The sequence below is a fragment of the Chlamydotis macqueenii genome, chromosome 1 (genome assembly GCF_036417535.1).
Source record: "Chlamydotis macqueenii isolate bChlMac1 chromosome 1, bChlMac1.mat, whole genome shotgun sequence".
NCBI classification, from domain to species: domain Eukaryota; kingdom Metazoa; phylum Chordata; class Aves; order Otidiformes; family Otididae; genus Chlamydotis; species Chlamydotis macqueenii.
The window spans coordinates 187,736,799-187,761,171 of NC_141556.1; the positions used below are offsets into that span (position 1 = coordinate 187,736,799).

Consider the following 24,373-nt stretch of genomic DNA (forward strand, 5'->3'; position numbering starts at 1 on the left):
AAATGAAAATGTGTTTTGAAACATGAAAGCTGTACGACTTTGAAACAAACCTTGTCCATTAATTTACTTGCATGAAGACTCAGGCTATTGAAGAATATCTTCTTGCTCAACAAATGCATTTCTTCAATTGTTGTCAACAGTGTGGCTGCACTGTTTCCTACAATACCACTGAAAACAAAATTAAGATTAATTAAATAATCTGAAGTGGCAGGGAACATGACAGGGTCAGATACTTTAGACAGCATTTCAAATATGACTATTTTCAAAGTTGAAAATTCACAACAAATGACTGCAAGGAACAGTTCTCCCTATCAGATGAGAGATTCACTCATAATATGCCTGTGAGAATAAGCATTATCAATCATGTTATTAAGCAGATATTAAGTACAAGCTATATAAAGCTTTGCACAATTTTTTTCACAGAATTCTAAAACCTGCTGTATTTTTGTTTTGTTATTCTGTAAATCTACTTCTGTTATAGGAAAAAGATTACATAAATAAAAAGGGTTGATAACTATTCCGTCATACTGTCCTTTAGGGATAGTATAATCTTTCTTCTCTCTTCATTGCGATGTTAGACGTCTCCAAAAATACCAGAACTCATACCTTGCTATTCCAAGTGTCAAGCTATTATGCTTAGCATGAATACCACGTAAACCTTAAATGGCACTACATGACTATGCTCCTCTCACAGATATACCTTCTGTCTAAAGTAAGAGCACTTTTAAGCTACAAAAATGACAGTAAAAATTAATTGCACTGTAATAGGATTAATTTAAACTTGTAGCTTGATTTTTTTATCATAATCTTGTTGTATTTGGTGTATTCATTTCTCAAATTGAATTTTCCCTTCATTAGTCAGGTGTACTTCCTCTATATAGAGGAAATTTTTCAGCTGACAGAAGGCAGTTCAATAGCCTTCAAACAATATATCATTAGCAAGACAGAAAGCAACAGACAAGACTGCCTAAGATCTTCCATTTTAACATCACATCGTCAATTGCACTAAGCTTTATAATCACTGGGAAACACAAACTTTGGAGACAGGAAAACGACAGCAAAAATCTTTCAGCTTTTTTTAACTATAAAATTAGGAATAGGTCTTATATGTGTCCTACCAGAGACCTGTAGCACCATCAAAACTGAGGATTTTAAATACAGTGGGAGAAGCCCAAGAAACACTTATCCCGGTCTGCTCAACATCTAAATGTCTTTTCAGACAGAAAAGAAGCTCAAGTAGTAGTAATATTCGCGATTCAAATTCTCAGCAATTCAGCTCAGGGCTGAGGAGGAAGATTTTCCTGCTATTGCTTTTTCAAACCAATATAAACTACTGCAAATGTCAAAATGTATAAAACCAGTGGTTCTGAGTTTTATCCAGTTTCTGTGTTCCCGGTGGCATCTGGAAGGTTACAAGATGATTCGTCCACCTTCAACAGCGAGATACAGAATAAGGCAACGATCTTCCCAATAGAAAAAAGTAAATGCATAATTAGAAAAACAATGTATCAAAACGTAGTTGTTTAAGGAAGAAAAGGAAAATTGAATTTCTAGAGATAATGTAATTCTAGTGTTTTTCTCAAAGGGGATTTGACTTTGTCATCTTAAATGTTCTGTGTAGTTTTTTTTGTATATTATTTGTATCTACAGAGAATAAACAGTTTCTGTGGCAAATTGATGCTATATTCCAAAGTAGATTAAATATGAATTGAGGAATGACAACAGAAAATGGCATCTGCTTGATATCATGCACATTTCTCCTTCATTCCATAGTACAGAGTATAAAACTAAGCCACAAAAATATTTTTTGCTATATTACTCTTTACATACACAAATTAAAAAAAAAAAAAAAAAGACATCTTAAATATACCTTGTAATTTTGCCTACCTGATTGTATGGTGGTAGAATTTGAGAAGATTAGAAATCTTGTACAGTAAAACTGCTCCTGGCTCAGCAACAATCACCTGCTCAATTCTAACCTGCAGAACAAAGAAATATAAGCATCCTTCGGGTCATACATTTCAAAAGTCAACCTCTATGCTTTTATATGCAATATACGCCTGTTTTTTAAAAAAAGAAATTTAACCAGAAATAAATTTAAAAGAAAAATGTCCAGTTAACTATAACATTCTGCTTGAAGCAAGTGCTTCTTGGTTGTCAAGCCTCTGTGTAGAAAAAAAGGTGTATGCGGTCTTAAATAAATAAATAAATAAATAGACCTAAGTCCCTATAGATTTTTATTGCAATTTGTTAGTGAAGATTTCACAATAATGAGCTCATCTGATGAAGTAACACCAGTACGTACTGGGATTCTCCCCAGCACTGAGTAGCAAGATCAGTTGCAAAGCTGCAAAATCCCCAAAGTACAACAGTTGATCATTAGCATCAATGCAGCAATTCGGAACATCCAAAGTATTAAGTATTTTACCCAAAAGATACTTGGATTATATCTTCTTCACTTAAAGGAGAGGATGTATACTTCCTACTGGTATTTAATTAGACATATTTATAACTAGTGACCGGCTATGTTGACTGTTTATCTCAACCAGGAGATAGACTACACAGACCAAAACAGTGCTGATTGTCTTTATAGTTGGACAGCTGATGTCTCATCTGCATCGTGCACACAGTCTCAATCCACTCATAAAAGGCTGCCCCAGGGTCAATCTTTGGGCACTCACGAAACAGTGATAGACAATGACTTACCACTGCCCAGCTCTCCCACATGCCTGTGTGTGAAAGGGTTATACACAAATCACCAGCCGCCACCCGCTCTCCCAAGTTATTTCTCTACTGCTCAATGGAGAACAATGTGCAGCAATTCATGAGACCCAGTTGCAGGGAGAATTAACTAAGATTATGCTTCCTCAATCCTCTCCCTTTGCATCTAAGTCAGAGACTACAAACGAATAATATTTTTTGACTCTTGTTCGCAAAGCTCAATGCACAAAGCTAATTTCAACATTCAGGTGAACTTTGCTCTTCAATGTATGCACAGGCGTATATATACAAATGCCTATCTCCAACATTGCATAAAAGATCATTTGGGCAGGGATACTGAGTATACTCTAGGTATACAGCAAAAAGAAAATAAGAAAGGTAGGGGAAAAAGATGAAAATCAAAATATTGACCAAAAAAAAATAGCAATAACTGAAAATAAAGACTAGAATTAAGAAACAGAAAAAGATAGAACAGGCAAAAGGAGGGAAAGAAACCCAAAACATTTTAGAGTTAGGAAACAAAAATGAGAATTAAAAAAAAACAAAGCAGGAAAAGAAGCATTGCTGCTTCCCATACAGAAATCTTCTACAGGGGAACCAATATTTGCAAGTGACTAAACCTAACCTGCTCAGGGAAGTCCTGGACTTACAGCTCTTACTGTTTCCTAATCCTATGTGTCCTGTAGTCAGTTCCTCATAAAAGACTATCTGAAGTCTACGTAAGGCATCAAAAACGTTGTTAGTTTTGACGTCATCTTAAGTGCTATGGAAAAGATGATGACGTTAATTTAAATGTTTTTAGGGTCCTCCTATTTCCACCTGAAATGAAAGGCCTGTGCTAAGTGAGTACTCAAGATTCACTTGGAAACCTAAAACTCAAACCAGTATCAATAAGAAATCTGGACAACTTATATTGCATATAAGCATAATCCTTCTTCAAAAGTAAAGAAACTGCATCATACTGTACAATCACACAAAAAGACACAAACCAGTAAGAAAATTCTATGTAATTCTGAAAGTATTAAAAAGTGCTCATGGAAATTCTATGGCTAGGCTTTAATCAGGCTACTTTGTACTTCAGCATCAATTCAAATTAAAGTGACAGGTTTGCAAATATCAGCAAAAATTCACTAGAAAAGCAGTATACTGTGGTGCCATACAACTACAACAAAGAGTGTTTTCCCTGAACTTAATGTAGTTATTTTTCCTTATTGTGAACAATCTTCAGAAACAACAATGTACTGTAGAAAAGAGTCCTCCAAACTAAGTGTATTTTTGTTGTTCCTCTCAACACGATGGCTTGCAATCATCTAACTGCATTGTATGAACGCTATTCTGCTTGGGGGGTTGGGGGTTTTTTTCCTGCTTTTTTGCTATGGAAGATTTCCCCAGGGGAAACAACAAATACTGCACATTTTACATTAGGAAGTCTAGACTGGCAGTGAATTAACATAAGTTGCATTCTATTAAAATACAAAATACAATGGGAAGTCTTTAATTGTTCTTTTAGTTTTTTTTCCATTTATTTAGCACAGTAACTAACTACCAGCAATATTCTGGGGATATGTCCACAGACAGCAGAAGTGCACAAGTGTAAAGTGCTTGGCAATCAAAATGGAAGGTATTCTGTACCAAACTCTACAAATTACAAGTCCTCAAAATAAGATCAAAACTCCCTCTAGCTTACACAAAGGTTTGATTTTATCCCTAATTACTTTGCTAAAAAGCACAGAAAAAAACCTGAATTCAGCATTCAGTATTAACAGAACTAAAGCATGCAAGAAGAACACAGAAAGCTTGGAAAGGATCTTCCCAAAAAGTTGTGGTAATAGCTTCTTTGTCTAATATGACAGGTGTTTTTCAACAGGTGAAAAACCTAAAGGCTGTGAAGGATGATCATAATTCTATGGTAACAGGCACATACTGAAACACAGGAGGTTACCTCAACATCAGGAAACACTTTTTTATTGTGAGGGTGACTGAGCACTGGCATAAGTTGCCCAAAGAGGCTGCGGAGCCTCCATTTTTGGAGACATTCAAAAGCTGTCTGGACATGGTCCTGGGTAACTAGCTTTAGGTGGCCTGGCTTGAGCAGGGGGTTTGGACCCTGATGATGATCTCCAAAAGCCCCTGCCAACCTCAACCCTTCTGTGATTCTGTGATATTCTAAACAGCACTTTCTTGATTTTTACCTCTCTTCAGACCATATCTTTTTCTTATAAAGAACTTACGTATAGTATTCAGAACTTACCTGTTAACATTTGAGACTAAGTATTTGGCAACTGGACACAGCTTATAGCTATAGTATCCTAAACAAAATTTATTACAACAGTACACTAGTTTTTACTTTAAAAACACCTGGATTTATACACTGCATGGTCAAGCAATTATTGGTATCAACTTCATCATGTCTATTTTATTTTTTGCTTATGTGAAGCACATCCAATAAATAAGACAGTGAATCACCTGACGGAGCAGTATTGATGACTTCTATCAAATAGGTCCCCTAAACTGATTAAGGCTCTAGTTTGAAAAAAAAACCAAAAAAAAAACCAAAACCAAAAAAAAAACAACCAAAAAACCACAACTGTGCAGGGGTGCAATAAAAATACAGCAAATCAGAGTAGCATAAGGATGGCAGGTAGGAAACAATTTTTCATGGTCTCTTTCCGTACAAGAGCTGGAGTTGCAAAACAAAACAAAACCAAAAGGAGCTGGCTTGTCGCACAGCATACAGTTAAAACATGCACTTCCTTCCTGCAAGATATATTGTGAATACTAATAATTTATATCAGCTTGATATATTCATGTAAGAAAAATCTATCGAGGTCTAATAAACACAAAAACAGTAACTACGGCTCAGTAACTCCTTAGTAAGTTCATAAACTGACGAGGAAACTATTCTACAGAAGTGTCATGACACAAGTGCGCAACTTACACACTCTTCCCTAAGCATATGCTAATGGCGACTATGAAAAACAGAGTACTAAATTAAATTGATTTTTCATTTGACTTACTACAGTCATTCCTAGATTCTTATCTCAAAGATAAATTTTTATACATAAGAATTCCTGGCCTTTAAGGAAAGTGAAAGAAAACCAAGATACAGATTTACTATCCTAGCATCTCTCATTATATGACTATTTAAACCAGGTATCTGTGACCTCTGGAATCTTTAATTTTGAAAGGTTTTATGACTCTCAAGGTTGAGAATCGAACTCTCAACCAGATGAAAATACATTGCAGAGATGGGGACACAGGTTCTGGAAAAACATGACAGCACAATTTTTGTATTTAGAACGCTAAGGAAAACAAAATACTTCACCTTCAGAGGCCTGCAGACACCTTCTGTGATATGCCCAACTACTTCTTGAATATTTTCTTCCACACCTACAATTAATGCAAACACATGCCAAGATTATGCAAATGTAATTCTCTTTTCTTCAAGACTATGAAACAAATAAACAAATGTAGGAGCTACTGCTCCATAAAAAGCATTATGAACCGCATGTTCTTTCTCCACAAGACTAGTTTACACCTCCACTGAACTTCAAATCTAGCCATTGAGATATAGCTGCATGACAAAACAGAGTCCTGGAGAGTCATTACCTTATGCTAGGCAATTGCTTCTTAGCACAACATAGTGCCTGTGGATTTGAGGGAGGAGTAAGGCAAAGAATAAATGATCTAGCAAGAAACTGCCACAGTAAGGCTCAATATTAGCACTTCATGAAACTAAACGGAAGAAAAAGGCCAGTGACATGCTCAAGAAGCAGTGGTACATACCACTTTGGAAGGCCTGAACTGTAAATACATGTGTCTGTCAGTGTTCAGTACTGACGTGCTCACGGCACTGATACAAATTAAATCACATATGTACCTCCACACAGCCGTGTGCTGTAGCACTAGCAAACGCTTCCTCCCCAGCAGCAATTGAAACTCATCTTTCACAGAACTATATAAAAAGGAGAATATTGCCCTATCTTATCATGGAACACAAATGAATTGTTGCATGGCAACCGGTACTGTCATAAATCAATCAAACTGAAAGCAACAGATCTTCAAGCTCTCACTTCAGTAACAACTCAGAATAGATTTATGGAGACAGCAATACTTTAATTCTAATTTAAAACTTGTCAACAGGAGTTCATCTTCAGATAGGACTCATGCAATGAACAGTAAACAAACTGACTGTGACATGTGACAGAAATCAGGTGACCTGAAGCTCTGTTTTGCAGCTCTTATTTCAGACTAAAAGAGATTACCTCTGAGAGTAAAAATAACAAAAGATCAGAGATGTATACCAATGTCTCTTTACACCAAGATATATCAAAAACCACATAAGGAGAAACAACTAAATTCAGTGTGGTGGATTTAAGAATTTCAGCATACAAAATTGGTACCATAATAAAAATATGTTTATATATCTGAGTATTGATATCAAGGAAGAAAGTAGGATTATAAACCACAAGATGCATGGTGTGTGACTAGTTCCCAGAAACACCCTAACAATTTACACATTTTTTTAGTAGGAACAGTCACACTTTTACTGTTCATCAATATAACAAGCACCTAGCACATATTTGCAACAGTGTATCTAAACCAGATTGACTTAACAACAAGTTCTTGGGCATGAAAGTTTTAGCTCAAAAATATACAAGTTCAAATTCCACGGGACATAGAATTACAATCTTGACAGATCGCATGCCTGTGCCTTCACATATACTTTCATGTCTAGTTAGAATATTTTAGATTCAGCAAACTGTAAAAAGAAACATAACCAATTGTGCTACAAGATAACTGTTACAAGCAATAGCACATCATGCTGACATAAAAGAATTATGGAATAAAATCCTTAAAGATTCAAAATAACTTTTAGAAAACAGTTTATTACTGAAGATAAGCTTCTGGCTGCCTGCTACATCACATATCGCTTTTGTCTGCATACTCTTCTACAAGGGAGGGATCTTTCTTGGACTTTGTTTGGATTCTGCTCTCCAGCTCGGTTCCTGTAACTCCATAAAAAATGGGTTTCTACTGCTTCTCCTAAAAAGAATGTTTGCAATTCTCCCTTCCTTTCAAATGCAAGATCTCTGTAAGACTGGAAGGCTCCTGTTAGTAGAATATCTAAGCTCCACAGAAGGGAACCAGACGTTTTATGCCAGTATAGTGCAAAATAGTTAAACTTTTCTGAACGTGTTTTCAGTGCTTAAAATTTTAATAGCCTTTTTGGTCAGATTAATTTTAAAGAGTTAACATTTGCAAGCTTAAAATTTTAAAACTTTCAAAAAGCTCTTCTTGAATACTTGATTATGGGCTACACAGTTTGTTCTCTTTAAAGTAAAAACTGCGATGGGAACATTTCTCAAAAAATGTAGCAATGTAGCATTCACACAATTTTTCTTCCACTGGGACCAAATCCTCTATCTCACCCATAGCTATACATGGGGCTTTTTTTTTTTTTTTTTTTCTCCTCAAGAGAAGGGAAGTTTTTGTGTAGCTGTGATTTACCACATTCTCCACAGTCCTGAAATGACGAAAGAGCTTATAGGAGAATTTAAACAAAAATCTGAGCTCAGAGCAGACTCCTGAATTAAAATAACAAAACTAGTTCCACCTGAAAAAAAGCTACTCAAGTTGAAACTAAAGTTAAAACTTATTATAGGGAAAGATTCGTCTCACCTAACTTTAGACTCCCAATTAGGTGTCTAATCTACACTAGTTGCTTGGGCTCCCTCTACAGGGAATGAAAAAAAAACCCCAACAAACAACCGTGATCAAAATCTCCAGGAAAGTCTACTTTAGAGCTAACTTTTGTTGGGACGATTTGCTCTCTGGAGATGCAAATCTCTGTTATTATCTAGAACTGCAAACAAACAAGATGTTCACTTTTTAAATGGCTAAGTGAAATTAACCCAGTATCTGCTGTAGCCCACACTACCAGACACCTGATGACTGTACCATAAAACACTGAATTCAACTTCAGTCTCTTGGTACAGTAGACACTGTACTCACCGATTAGCACCATCAGCTCAGGATCTGTATTTATATAAAGCACATAATCTCAAGGTACTTCATAAAGCTGCATTTCTCATAAATGCTTCTTGTTGAACTCAGTGCTATCTCATAAAGTATTGTTTTGTCTTACAGAACTTATCACATAACCATCTTTGTCATCAAAAATACTCCCCAAAGATGCAGAACAACAATTAACAGACAGAATCACCGAGGGCTTTCTTGCTCCCAGTATGAAGCTAAGAATCACTCTTTACATTTCTTGAAAACTGCACAACAGTGACGGCAAATCCATTCCTGAAGAGCTCAGGAAAACATTTTTTTGCTTCAGACAGAAATACTGAGTCTCTTGTTTATACTAGTCTCTTGGGAAAAATGTTTTGGCTTGGTGGGTTTTTTTTGAATATTTTTCCCCACAACATTTTTATTCTCTGTATTCTCAAGTAGTTTACTCTGATCTATGGCTGAAAAGGTCTAAATATATCTAATTACGTAGTCACAGCATCTCAGCCTGACTTCCTGCCAGAAGGTCAAGGGATTTAATAGTTAAATAAAGAACTGCACAAGGAGGTGGGACAATTTCAGAACAGAATGCAGGCCTGGGCAGCAACAGTAGTACAATCAAGAGGAGAACCAGATAAAATAATATCCTCCATGGGGCTAGCTTTTCATGAAGGACTCCCCAGGTACAGCAGAAGCATCAGATGGTCATCTACAAAGAACTGCCATGTCTTTTTCTGTACCATACAACCATCATGAGGCCTGCTTTCCTGTCTCCCTGAGACACGGCAGTAAATAATATTAAATTCAATTCTATAGTATGCTGTAACTGCGGTTAAAAATCAACAACATTCCTTCAGTTTGATTTACAACAGCCTCCTTGCTCATATAACCTTAATTAGAAAAGGCAATTAATACATCTAGCAGTGAGGAAGATGAGAATGCATATTAACTTTAAATCCCAGAGCAGGACGCAATTAAGGTGTACAGTCTGAAGAGCTCACTGGATCCAGATCAAAAGTAAGTTCTTACACTGAGTTTGTTACAACTGAGTACGTGTGTTTAATTTATTAAAAAAGTCTTTGACTGAAGCTATAGAGGCAAATCATACTACAGCTTCTACAGGACAAAGGTCTTAAAAGTAGAGGTCCAATGTACTTAAAAGAGAGCAAAAGGGCTGAAGGATAAGTATGATAATCTGTAGTTCTGTCAATGAAGGAGAGCTTTGATATCAAAAAGCTTCACACGCCCATGCACAGCTTGCTTTGACCTCCATAAATCTCTTACATGACAGAAGAAAACTCCATTTTATTTGTAGCATAGAAGGAAGAGAAGTATAGAAGAAGAAATTATTTTTTTTTAAATTAATAAACAAATGAGCAAGGCGTAACAGGAATTCTCAACATATCAATAAGCAACCCTACAAGAATGTATTCATATACATGAGAGGCAATTTTTGAACTCTCAACTACAGTCTAAAATGTCACCTTGTAAATTTAGTGTAAATCTACTATGAGTACGGTAAAATGAAAAGAGTGCCTTTTTAAATACTGTTCTTCATTAAGGGCTTTCTTCTGGCAAAATGCTACCATTAGCTACTCTGAAATTATCTCCAGGAAAATCCAAGATCAGGGTCTCATAGATGAAGCTCAGTCTAAGAAATTAATTACACTTTCTGACTTATCACAGACTTACTTGCTATCACTTCCCAATATATGTTTTAAAATCTAGTACTACCTTGAATAGTTACAAGCTTTAACATAGCTTCTAGGTGTTCTTTTTCAGAAGCTGTAGCTTGATGCAACCAGGCCAGCATGTCTCCTACGTACCTAAACAAAGACAGAAATTTCTGTGTAAATCAGCAGTTTATGGTGCCAGGGATTCAAAGTCAAAACAAGGATTATTTCATATACATTATTTCTAGTACCATACCTCAGAGGATCGTGAGAGTGCATTTCAATGGGGCGAGGAGTGCCTCCCAGACCTCCTCTAGTAAGAGCATCTATAAAGCCACGGACTACAGCGCTCCTCCTAGCTGTTCCAAACTCATCCAAAGTGTACCTGTTATTGAAACATTAAAATGGGTAAAACGAAACAGTTCACCTCATCACAGCTTATTAGCTCAGCTTTACAGTTAATACAAGTAACCATTTTTATAGTTCTAGAAATCTTGTATCAATGCTTCTACTGTGAAGCATTCAAAACCATCTCATTTTGACTCCTCTAAACCGATATTTAAGATAACTTTTCCTTGTCTCTCCCATTCCCATAGGCCACAAAAATAAATAAATGAAAAATCAGCTTTTCTATTTTTTTACATATAAGCATGTATTGACAGGTCTAGGACTCCTGTTCACATGTCACCCAGCTGACTGACAGAAGCAGCAACTTACTGCACCATGACACAAGGTTTTCTCCTTCTTCAAGGCTTCCACATGATGAGTAGCAAAAAAGTAATTTTCATTTGATAGCTGTTCATTGGTTTTAATCAAATCAGTCTTAGTTAGATATTTAATGGATGGACAATTACAGCCGAGAGTGCATAATCTCAAATGGCTTGCTGGTAGTCGATGAGGTACAAGGAACATACACATGGCTCATTTTTGGAGCAGTCTACCTTCCTGCTGGGGCTGAAGCACAATAGCAAGTGAAGGATGGGAAATGAACACTGCTCACATTCCTGTTACATCTGCTTAGAAACAAGATTTTTGCAAGCCATGGAACACTTCAATATTTTTGAAAAACTGAATTTAAGCATTTTGAACAAAGCATATAAATTACAAAGGAGAAAAAAAAAAACAAACAAAAAACCACATGACAGTTTATTTTTCCAATACAATTGAAGAAATGTCAAAGAGTAAGCATGGTGTCACTTACCAACGACACCCAGCAGCTGAATAGTTATAAAAATAATAAGCATGTTACTCGCTTAAAAATATATATATACTGTTTCAAGTATGTTCCAAGCTAAGTTAAATTAGATTTTTATTATGCTACGAAAAGTCCAAGGGATTCTTTGGTTTTGCTCTTTTCAATCTACATTACTATTCGAGGGAGGAAAAAAGCACATCCTGAAATTTGTTTAATTTTTTTTCTTCATACACTGTACTTGTTAATATGTAAATACCTGCAATTCTTATTTAAATGCTACCTGAAAAAGTCTTTAATAAATTACTATTTACAAAATTTATGCAATTAAAAGTGGGAGAGATGTGGGATCTGCCGACTACCTGCAGCCCAGGCGTACCAGTGTTGCAGTGAAAAATCTTGAGTGTTTGTCGAAACCACCTAAACTTTTTTTTTCCTCTAGATATAATAGATCATTAAAAATATAGCAGCAAAACAAATCTTGTGATCTTGTTATTAGCTTAGAAAACAGCATTTAATAATGATAATTTTGTTTTAAAAAGAAAAAGAAAACTAATAATTTTCCTTGTGCTCTCAGTAGAACAAGGTATAACTATAACAAAATCCTGCATTCTACAAAATTAAGTAATAACTACTATTTACACTAGAAACACAGTATTTACTACTATGTTATTACATGTACTCATGTTAGGGGAAGAAACAACATTTGTATTCTTTTCAATCCAGCTTCAATTTTTTAAACACCCGGTAACGTAATGATCACTGGGGGGAAGGAAGTGTAGAAAAACCTTTGAAAATCAGAGTGGCGGAGAAGAGAAGCAACACTTTAAGCTATGACTCCATGTATTTTTAACAAAACGGTTTTCAATTCTCCTGTTAGAACCAGGAACTGAAAACCAAACTGAAATGTTTATTTCAGATCCCTACCAACCGCAGTTCCCAAAAGTCCATCCACAGTGCAATCTTTCTGACACCTTAAAGTTAACATGACATAAATCAATATAAGAAACAAGAATTCATAGTTTTATTTCTAAACTCCCACCCTTCCCCTTACTCACTTTCACCCAATCAAATCACAGTCCTTATCAGATGCAAGGGCAGTGATTTAGAGGAAAAACATTTATATGCAGTGCTTATATGCACAAAACCAACCACTTAAAATTACTTTATTTTATGACCTATTTTTTAACATTTTGAACTCAGCACTTTCTTATGACTAAAGGTATAAAAAATTTTTTGGAAGGGACTAAATTACACCTTGAGATTTAAAATGTAAAGCATCAGTACTGCTATTTTGACAATACTGCTGTATCAAGTAGTTAAATATGATAACCTATGATGAGAGACATATGGCTGCATCTTCTATAGTAATGTTTACTTTTGCCTTTGGGTCAAAAGTCCTACCTACCAAGTTCTACCTTTGCTAATATCAGCACTGCTGTTTGTAAGAGAGAAGTCAGAAAAAAAAAGATTCTTTTGCAGATTCATTTTAAACTGGCCAGCTGTGGGTTTATGCAGACGATGGAGTTTCTTCCATAAACGTTAAGAAAGCAAAACAATGGTTTTACAAAGTTTGAAAGTAACATAATTTAAGAAAATAACTGAAGTGACTGAGAACATCAATATGCGCACTCTCTCGTATACTGACAGAATTTTTAACGTCCACTTGCACTATGTATTTTTCCTGTGAAGAGCTCCATGTCACATCCCCTGACCTTGACATATCTGACACACTTAAAGACAAGGCTAGCCTTTGAAAGACAGTCTAATACTCTCCTGTCCTGGATGCTCGTGGCTAAAAATAATTTGCAATAGTTGCAAAATGTGATGAATGCATTTTTCAAAAAGAACCCCCTAAAAAGCAAAGAAGGATAAAAAGTACCGCTTCAGGTATGGTCAATCCAATAAAAACAGTTCTTACAGTGCCACCTCGTGGTTAAATTGTCTCTACCATTTCATTTACGTTAAGTCCCTCCAGCAAATTCTAAACAAGAACTACACAGCACTATATATAAGTACTCCTACACTTTAGAGGCTCATATGCAGTAAATTGTTTTTAATAAATTACTGTACAACTTGTAACGGAAGACATTCTTACTACGAGGAGCGCTTCAGTAAAAACTAGTTAGCCTTTATCCATTTCTTACTTTGCAAATTTAAATGAGAAAATCTCATGCTTTGGACAGCATTTTTTTTTCTTAAAAAAAACCCTACAATGAGAGCAACAAAAATTCACAATTCGTTTAGATTAAAACAAAAACATTCTGACATTTTACTTCAATTAGAAACCTGTAAGTTCGAAAATGTCTAATGACATTTACTGTACCATAATTATGTCAAAAAAAAGTTTTCTGAAATTCAAAGAAGTTGAAATTCGATTTTTTTTTTTTTTTTTTTTTTTTTTAAATCTGATGCAAGACTAAATTGCCATCATCCTTGGCACTGTAATTCATGCCCATCTTTAACTTTTATAGGCTGGAAATACTCATTTCTGTTAGAGATAATTATGAACATTTACTTACTTATACAGGACAGGTCTATCTTGTAAGGCTTCCATGGCTTGGGCAAGAACTGGAGAAATGTCACATGATTCTTGTGTCAAAGTCCTACATTCATCTACCAAATGACAACACAGACAAAAGTACATTCTTTACACTGTAATACCTTTTATAACAGGCTATCAAATGAGAAAATTAGTTAAAAACTCCAAAGTTTTTCATTTTGAATTTAAGCCTTCAGAATATGCTACATGGCCTAGTTTGTGTTGATGTAATTAAATTCCCCCATAAGCAGTACTTTGCTGTAAAATGGATGCCCACCACAAATCTCAACAATAAGAAAAACTAAAGGAAGCTTTGTATCTGGTTGTGCCCACATACAAATGTTAAATCATTCAGCCATTGAATTCTGTCAGGCTCCACACTCCAGGTAAACTACTAAGAAAAGAGGGAGTAAGTATTTAAGCAAGCTGTGGGTTTGTTTTGGTTCTTTTCTTTTTTTTTTTACTTTAATCACAATAACTACATAATCTCGTATATTCCATGCAAGAATGTGGAAATCATATAAACTAAATCAAAGATCAGCATAAAAATGATGAATTTTCATTAAGGTGAAACCACAACCATTATCTGAGGCTTCAACATCCATTGAAAAACAGCTAACAAATATAATATTGCATTGCACCAGTTTTTTTTTTTCCACAAATCTTCCTGCCACCGTCTTGGGAGAAGAGAGAATACAAAAGGATCTAGATTTTACACTATCAAGACTTTTCACTGAACACTGTCACTTGGATCCACAGTACATATGCAAAAAAAAAAAAAAAAAAAAAAAAAGTAAATCACCTACTGTAATTCAAAAGAGCATAATGATAAAATAAGTTTGTGGTTTTTTTCTCTTTTTTTAAAGGTAATAAACACTCTTCACACTAAACCAGATCTTACTACCAAACTGTCATAATTGAGAACTTCCCTGTGACCTGTAAAAAAAACCAAATTGCAACAAAGCTAACAATTTGCTTAGACTACCAAATTGCAGTTGATGTTCTCTGTGGAAAATCAACTGAAAATACAACTAAGTAACACAGTTTTACAGAGATAAGATTGAACCAAAAAAAGGAGAGAATCTCTAGAAAACTATTTGGTTCACAACAAATCTTTCACTAAGAAGGAAACCCAAAGCTGTTTTAATGAATCTTGGAAGGGGTTTTTGCTGAGTTTAATCCACATAAAGGAATTAAAGGAATCATCATAATAATATTCATAAACATAAAAACATTCTTAGTCCTACTTTGAGTCCATCTGTAAAGTCGTTCATAAGATGTCTCTTGCAGTAAAGCCATCTGTTCCATAATTTCCAAGCTACAAGATAAAAATATTTTATTTGCAAATACTATTTTAGGTAGTACTAGCAAAGGCACATACAAATTATGTAAAACACATAATTATTCAAATTATAAAAAATTCAAAATAAGTTACATATTTTTATGTGAAATAGTCTGTGTAGACTTATGAAGCAAATTATGAGGCTTTGCTGTAACTTCTGGTTTTAACAGGTAAATGGTTATCATCTCGCACTCATTTAAGTAGCACTCACCCAGCCCTCTGCTGATTTGTCCGGAGGAGAATCTTGACATCATCGTGAATTTGCTTCACTCTTCCCAAAGCCTTGAAAAAATCCTAAACCAATCAAAAAAGAAAATAAAAGCAGCATTCAAAAGCAGTGACTTGTCATTCAAATCTCTAGCACTTTGTATTCCCCATTTCAATTCCACATTTATGTTCCTTGCAGGTCTCTGTTCCAAGTACTGCTTTTAAAATACAAGCTCCCCTCTCATCTCACCCTTCATTCCACATTGACAGTTTTAAGACTTTTTTCCTTCCCATTGCATCATGCCCTTCTTCCACAAAAAAAAAAAAAAAAGGCAGCAAAGACATATTCTTAATCTGTCTTTTATGTAGCTTGTGTGCATTTTACATTTACCAGTTAACACTTTTGTGAGATTTTGAGGACACTATTATGCATTCTATCATCTTTTCCTCATTAATGCCAGCAAATAAAGAGCAGATTGAGAAATGATGAAGTACAATGACTATAGGTTGATTTTTTGTTTTTTGTTTTCATATAATGAGGTAACAACTTCTAAGAAAAATCAAACATTTGCAGTAGACTAGACCAAGGTTTTCCAGGACAATCTTTCCCTCTAAGTAACTCAGCAGCAGTAGGGAAAAATAACCAAAACAAAAAACTGACAGAAGATGTGGACACAGGGCCAACAAGTTATTTTGTTACTGTTTTAGAGAGCAAATGGAAATCCATTGACATTTTCAAACACAGGTCTTACTGTGGAATCATCTTTCGAATATCATGGAGAAGACTAGGCAATTCAGATAACTGTTTACTATACCTTTTCTGACTTGAACACTGTTTGCCTCTGAAAAGTAGAGGTCCATTCTGGCTCAAGTCATATACAAATATACATATTCTAAGTGAAGTAGTCAGATGATTTAACCTACTGCCTTGTATGAACTGTGTTGAAGATCATATAAAAACCCAAATCACTCTTTCTTCAGGAAAAAAAAAAATTATAATAAAATCACCAAAATAGAAGCCTTACTAAAAATGTTTTAGGCACACTGTTTGATTCTGTCATAGAAGAAAAGCACACATAAGATTTTACTGAAGTCTGCTGTTTCAGTAGCACAACTATGATATCTCAGTTACTTCTGTACATATTTTGGGCAGATCAAAGTATCAAAAGGACTATCCTTCTGCTGTGAATCAAGCATTGAGTAAATAGTGCAGTGCTGCTGTCATTGTTCCCTGCAATATGTGCTTTTTAGAAATCTGAACATTCTTTCAACGGTAATAGTTGGTACAAAAGCATACAGCAATTACTCAAGTGCACAATCATTTGAGACATTCCATTTATGCTTTCATTAGCACTGTTTATGGTTATATGTTCCATGTCTTTAATAATGCTGTAACTGCAGACAGGATGCCTGTGGAAATGAGATAGTATGTCTCAGTAGGTAGTCTACACTTAAGTGAAGGTTTCTATGCAACTACAATAATAAAAATCTATTAAGTGTACTCACTTCTCCCATTATTCAGCTTGCTTTTGCTGCAGAAGAATGTGCCTTCTTATCCAAACCAAAAACATATTCAAAAACTTGTTTTGGAAGGTGGCTAAAAACGAATCAGCACCTAATGTCTTCATTAACCAAATAACAATGAGGGAAAGTCTCAACTTACATTGTTTCAAGTCACTGAATACCTATATATACACATATGCAAAATGCCCACATGCATGCACAAGCGTAGTACTACATATTACTGAAGCACTGCAGATCTCTCATTTGCTTTATGTGAGTGTGATGTTTCAAACTATCTTCACTGAAAATTCAGGCTTCATAAATGTCTTTTTGAAGTGCAGAACCAGATGATAGCTCATTTGCCCCTTAAACACATTACACAAACTAGAATTTAATGTTGATTTTCTTTCTTGTTACTTGAATCTTTCATCATACATTTCAAACTCATCAGAAATTAATCATTTTGTTAACAGGTACATTCCTCCACAAAAAAAATAAATTACAAACTGATAGTAAGACCTCACGTAGAATTCAGTTAGGATGATTCTTCTACATTTTAGTTCAGGGCAAAGCTTTTAATCTTCACTGAGTTACCTCAGTAATTGGCTCGTCTTTCGTGCCCCGAAGGAGGTTCATTTCATCTGGTGTCAGTTGGAATTTTGCTATGAATGCGTCTGCAACTTGTGCCTTCATTTCTAGTCTCTGACTGTAATAAAAAACATTAAAAGAACATTACCTTTTTATGCATGTCTCTGATTTATTTTGCATATTCACACTTTTGGAAATATAATTGGCTTTAGAAAGCACTGTTATTAAACTCTAATAGTACATTCTTGCCATCAAACACTTGAGTTGCATCTTCACATACCATTTTCTACTAAGCTTACATAGATTACTGAGTAAAGACAATATAAAGGTTGAAAACTAGTAAGTTCTTTAAAAAAAAAAACATTCCTTTGGCATTTGTATCACAAGTTACCTAATCCAGATACTTTCTGCTTGTACAGTTATAATGCTTGCAGCTATTTCCTTTCAAATTAATCAAGGAAAGAACACAGTTTCAACTCGTACTGTCAGAGAGAGACAAAAAACTGCAGCATCCAAAACGGGAAAATTATCATCAGATTAATCTACTTGCCGGTAGAACAGATACATTTCTTTTTAACAACACACAGTTGGGATACAAATTTACTAATCTCCAGAAGCAATCAAAAGGTAACAGCTAATTCCCTCCCTGAAACAAGCACAGCAGGGATGTAATACACAAACGCCATCTCGTGGGCATTTGCACGCGTTTTCTCACACACCTTATAACCACAGAAAGACCCAAATGAATACAGTTGTATTCCACAGGAAGGGACCGGAATTCCTGTAGCAACAGAAAAATTGCTCAAACTGTGGTTTGAGCACGCAGCATTCCACAAAATAAAAACTACTTTTTCCAGACATCGAGAAGACATGGATTGGTTATTCGTAGAAGAACAAGCCTCAAGTATTTTAAGACCATTTCGGCTTCCAATGTACTTACTGCAAGATAAACACACTGCTATTACAGGGCAGTGAAACAGGCAAGTACACTTCTAATACTGACTGTAATAATTAAATTTCCTTGCAAGATGAAAGCTTGAAAAGTAAGTTTTTACTTATTTACCATTTCTCTACTATCCAACTAGTGGCTGGACTGCACTCAGCTGAAAGCAGCATGAAAAACTGGCTTCCCTTCTGTAGACATGGATGGCCTTCCCATCCTGCAGTTCCACAAACTCTTTCAGAGATCACATGAAATGCTTCGTAATTGTCAATGCATATTACATATTGCACAGCGAGCATGAACGTAATATAAAATCCAACAGTGTTTTAAGAGCAAAATTTGTGAAAAATCTAAGGGGAAAGCACAGAACACACCTAAGCAAAAGGGAAAACCAAAAACTTACATGCTTTAATACCACATCTTTAATTAATAAGACAGGTTTCCCTAGGCTCCTATGTAGACATGGATGTTTTGCCTTTATACTGACAGTTTGGAAATGCTTAAAATCCATCTGTCTGTCTATTTAATTTTCTCTCAGTAAACTGTACAATCGCAAATTCAGTCTCCACGAAGCTGAATCTTTCTCAGAAAGGAACAAGAGTGACAGAGGATAATTTTGGACAACTAAGCAAGCAATGAGAGCAGATGCATCCATAAAAATTATAGCACTTTCCAAGCAACCTGGTGGTAGCTCACTGCAAGTGAGGACAGGGAAGAAGTCTAAAAAGGGAGGCTCCTTGGAAATAAGAAAACTGAGGCAATGAGGCACCTTGGAAACGAGAAAATGCAGGTCAGGAAGAAAAGGGGGGAAAGGTATTTGGAAGAGAGGAAAGAGATTGAGAAGTATCATGACAGTTTGGCATGGAGGTGGAGTCAGTTTTCTAGCACAAGGAATGGGGCATAGGGAGGAAGAAATTTGGAGAGCACAGAAAGTACCAAAAGGCTCTGGGAACAGAGAAGGGAGATGTGCAAGTTCCAAAGGATTGAAGTTGCCTCATCTTCTCTTTGAATAACTTCATATAAATCTCTTATATCAGGGTGAGGACACAGCTCTAAATAGAGCTGGCACTGTTTTTCAACCCCACTGATACGCTTTTCTGACACAGAACGCGTGGTAGACCTCAACATCATGGAAGGAGAGTGGAAGAATACCATTTTGAACATATTCCATAAATTTTCATCAGGAAGATTAAACAATAAAATCAGAATAGAGGAAGCTGTAGTGTAACTTCAGTGGGAGAAAAAGGAAAAATACCAAGAGAAGCTGTCTACAAAACATACTCACAAGAATTAACAGTCAGGAGGTTACTAACAAAAGAGTATTTTTAACTAAATACTGGGCTAGTCAGAGATTTTCTTATGATAACTACATCATTCTCACAACACAGCTGAAAGATGGATCAGGTTGGCTTTGCAGTAATATACTCCATCATTGCAACGATGCCTGAGCCATGCTGCTCATCCTCAGCCATCCTTGCTCATCCCTAGTCTGTACTGCCCTTTCCACGGTGCCAGAACCACTGTTTACAATAACATGTAGTGAATGAGATCAGTGAACAAATCTGGCAGGGAAAAAGTCAAAAGGGTCTTTTTTTTTTTTTGTTATTTTTTTTTTCCATGGAAAGAGGTTACATGTATTCTTGAATTCAGTTTACCACAGGCCTGTACTAAGGGACTATGGGGTACCAAGTTCTGTACAGGCACATCCCCTGTATTAAGGGGTATGCTAGCACAGCGAGTTGCCAGAGGCAAAGGGGTAATGACTACTTAGTTCACTGCTGCTATGAAATCCCTCACGAAAACCACACTTCAGAACACACTGCGAAAAAAAAAAGAGGTCATTTCAATAGTCAGTAACAATAAATAATAACAATAGCAATGATAAAAAAAGTATCAGGATCCCTCTCAAACCCATGAAAAACCTAGAAGTATATAACATAGCTACTCAAATTGAAAATTAGGCAAGGACACTTAAAATTTCACCCAATGATGGTGCTTTCAACAGCGCATTCCTGTTCCACACCATTGTGCTGAGGAAGTCTAGTACATCAACGTCACTGTCATTGGATTTGGTTGAAACAGCAGGCAACGTAATTTAGTGAATTAACTTTATTTAATAGTTGCTCAGAGTTTCTCCTCTTGTGATGAAAATCTCAATTTAATATAAAACCACAAAGCTGAGAAGATTTACACTGGATTATCCCTCCCTTTAAGGAAAAGAAGAAAGGTATGAAAGAGACTGCAGAAAGCCAGATCATCTTCGGTTTCAGCAGAAACAAGATCTTCTAGAAACACAGGAATGTATGGGATGTTGAGAAAATTTTCTGTTCTTTGAACCTTTGTATCTCCTGTGTGCATAACTTTTAAGTGCTCTTACAGAAGATCTCCATTTACTACTATCTCTTGTTCTTCAGATTTTTTTAAATGTATTTTTATATGACTTCTCAGCAGTAGCTCATACACTCTCACCAAACTGAGGGCAGGGAAAAGTCTGATTCCAAGAAGTGCAATATACTGGGCATAACAGTTTTTCAGTTTGCCTTGCACGTTTGTTGGAATTCGGGTGGCAAACTTAGAAAGAACAAGGGCCTTAGTCACAAACTGTACAAACAGCACTCTTGTTAGCCCTCGCTGGACTTCTGTGCTCCCTTCACTCCCGTGGTTATAAAAATGAACAATCACAGAAGATCTCACTGCTGAATCTTTCTCCTCACTCTGCACAGTCCTCTCTCCATTCCTTTTTTCCTGCTACAAAGAACAAGGCTCAATGAAACATCGTGCTTTAGTCATTCCCATCCCTGGCTGTGTCTTTGGGCAACACCTGCTGTAACTGCTCACTGATCCACTCTCCACACTTCCAATAATTAACTTTTATAAAACCAAGTCAATAAATTACACTCTAGCGCACTGCCAAGTTAAAAATTCCACAATGTAAATGCAAAATAACAGCCTCCAGGTGGCAGCAACGTTTCATCTATCTTTCTCAAGTTAGTGATTCGGAAGTGGTGAGAAACATCTACCCTAAACCTAAAAACACGCATCTGAATTTTGATAAAGCTATTTCTTTTGGACTCTTTACGGAGGACACAGGATTTCAACAAGCTACTCAGTTTAAAAACCCAGGTTAGCCACCTCTGCTTATGCTGGCTATAAAAGTTGCCTTGGTAATCAATCTGCATGAGAAAGAGATTGTATTTCCTAGATGATGGATCAGGAACAAAACATGTAAGTGCTACGTACCTTTGATATCTATCTGGCAGTATACAGTATTAATGAGACCAATAAATTTGCATAGGTATTTAATTTTTTATTTATCTATTTCCTCAGACATAAGCTAACAGCTATTTAATTAGAATTTAATCTTACCAAAGCAGGGAAACAGATTAAATTATCGCTCAAGTTTGCTAGAGCTATTTCACTGCGGTAAGCGCTACGCAAAGCACAACGCAGGTAACAACAAAAGCTAGAGTAAGGCCATCTCACATACAACTCAAAGCAACCAGTACTGTGCAGACACTGGGACATTTCAAGACTCACTGGTCTTTCTGTAAACATAATCATTTCTAAATTGTGTTCTAAGCATGTTCAGTACAGCAGAGGAAAGGCCACACTGTGCTGCTATCCCAAAGTGATTTTTTTTTTCCTTTTCCCTGCATAAAGGAACAAAACTAACAGATCATGGGAACACGGCAGCAATGCAAAGGGGGAAGTGCTAAGCGCTGGTAGACTTTTGAGCTTGGGCAGGGGATGGGACTCCAACAAAGAGCAATTTCCCCAGTTTTAATCGTTACCAGGGAGACAGAATTCTTTTGCAAGAGAACTCAAAAGGCTGGGAAAACTATGCACTTCATGCACTTTTCCCTTGAACCAAATACAAATGTGCACTGTTTGTTAGGATTATCACCTAGACAGCTCAAAAAATGAGGTGGAGGAGAAACAAGCTTTTCCAAAGTTTAATTTTATCTTGCAATCAAGTACAGCATAAAGATATGCTAGCTTCCTTTACCTAGGACAAGTCATAACAGCACATTCTGAAATTACTTTCAATTTATGGTACTGAGGATTCAACACACTTTCAAAGCCTCAAGAACACTGAGTATTTTTAACTCAAATAAATAAAAAGCATATTTAACAGACATGTATAAATGCTTCTCAGCAGCAGCTGGAAAAAAAAATTATTTCTGTGACGGTTTTTGTGGAAGGTAAATATACAAGACTCTCTAACAAAACATTTACATACAAGTAAGTGTTAGGAAACCATTTTTAAGAGTAAGTACCAGGTGCAAAAAAGCATTTGTAAATTCTAAGAACAAACAGTTTTATTCTACATTTTGTCTGTTAAATACGTCTTTTATTAAAGGAGAACTGAATTACTATGAGAAAGTATTCAGTGACCACTTCCATCTAGAATATAATCACAAAATTTTCTCCTTAATTAAAAAAAAAAATAAGAAGGCACAGAAAATCATGGTGAATTGTCCAACATTCCCAGAATGCAGGAAAATAGCAGAAATATTACAAAAGGCTTCAGTGAGACCTCATCTGGAAAACAGATCACAATCCTGGTCATCTGTGCTCAAGAACAATGGACTCCCATTAAACCAGAGCAGGTAGGATGATCATGGGAATGGAGAATCTAATTTATGAGAGGAGATGAAGGAAGCTCTTAAGATAACAGACAGCATGAGAAAACAGCCAATTAATATCCAAGAATTAGGTTGGAAATCAGGGAAAGGCTTTTACTGGAAAGAACAAGCTTTTGAGGTGAATGTTCCAAGAACAGTAACATGTACAAAATGCAAAAAATAATTAACTAGTTTTACATTGAACAGTTGATGAGTTTATAAAAGTCATCATGCAAATGATAGCTGGTAGCAGCAGAGTGGACTGGAAATTAGAAGTGTCTCCCATCTGGAATCCCTTATTTAAAGACAGCTAGCCTGCAATGCAATACATTCTGCTCTAAAAATAAATAGGTAAAAATCAAAAAGGCTAAATTAGAGGTTTGGCAACAGAAGATACTAAATGCACTGAAATGATTCAAACCTTGCCAAATAGATTACTAAACACTAGAATAAAAAAGCTTATATGCTGTAAATAAATTCACAGAATTCAATAACCTTCTACTTAGATACCAATCAGGTTTTCTATAAACACCATTGGTATGTACCTACAGAATATTCTGGATAAGTAATTTTCACATGCAAAACTTCACAGCAATCATGTGATATACATAGAATCATAGAATGGTTTGGGTTGGAAGGGACCTTCAGAGGTAATCTAGTCCACCCTCCCCGCAATGAGCAGGGACATCTCCAACCAGATCAGGTTGCTCAGAGCCGCGACCAACCTGGTCTTGAACATTTCCAGGGATGGGGCATCCACCACCTCTCCGGGCAACCTGTCCCAGTGTTCCATCACCCTCATTGTAAACAATTTCTTCCTTATGTCCAGTCTGAATCTACCTCCTTCTATTTTAAAACCGTTACCTCTTGTTCTATCACTACAGATCCTATTAAAAAGTCTGTCCACATCTTTCCTGTAAGCCCCCTTTTAAGTACTGAGAGTTGCAATAAGGTCTTCCCAGAGCCTTCTCCAGGCTGAACAGCCCCAACTCTCTCAGCCTTTCTTCACAGGACAGATG

General features: G+C 35.9%; 1 protein-coding gene across 2 annotated transcripts in view; it reads right to left on the reverse strand.

Annotated features, from left to right (window-relative positions):
• Positions 1–24,373, reverse strand: part of COG6 (component of oligomeric golgi complex 6) — a 56,679-nt gene that overhangs the window by 22,052 nt on the left and 10,254 nt on the right. For both annotated transcript variants that reach the window (XM_086771922.1, XM_086771921.1), the window contains exons 5-13: positions 17,793–17,904; positions 15,700–15,782; positions 15,394–15,464; positions 14,127–14,220; positions 10,669–10,797; positions 10,474–10,565; positions 6,047–6,111; positions 1,888–1,979; positions 51–168 (exon numbers count right to left, since the gene is read on the reverse strand). In XM_086771922.1, the coding sequence (XP_086628048.1) occupies positions 51–168; positions 1,888–1,979; positions 6,047–6,111; positions 10,474–10,565; positions 10,669–10,797; positions 14,127–14,220; positions 15,394–15,464; positions 15,700–15,782; positions 17,793–17,904 (856 nt within the window). The remainder of the gene's footprint in view (positions 1–50; positions 169–1,887; positions 1,980–6,046; positions 6,112–10,473; positions 10,566–10,668; positions 10,798–14,126; positions 14,221–15,393; positions 15,465–15,699; positions 15,783–17,792; positions 17,905–24,373) is intronic.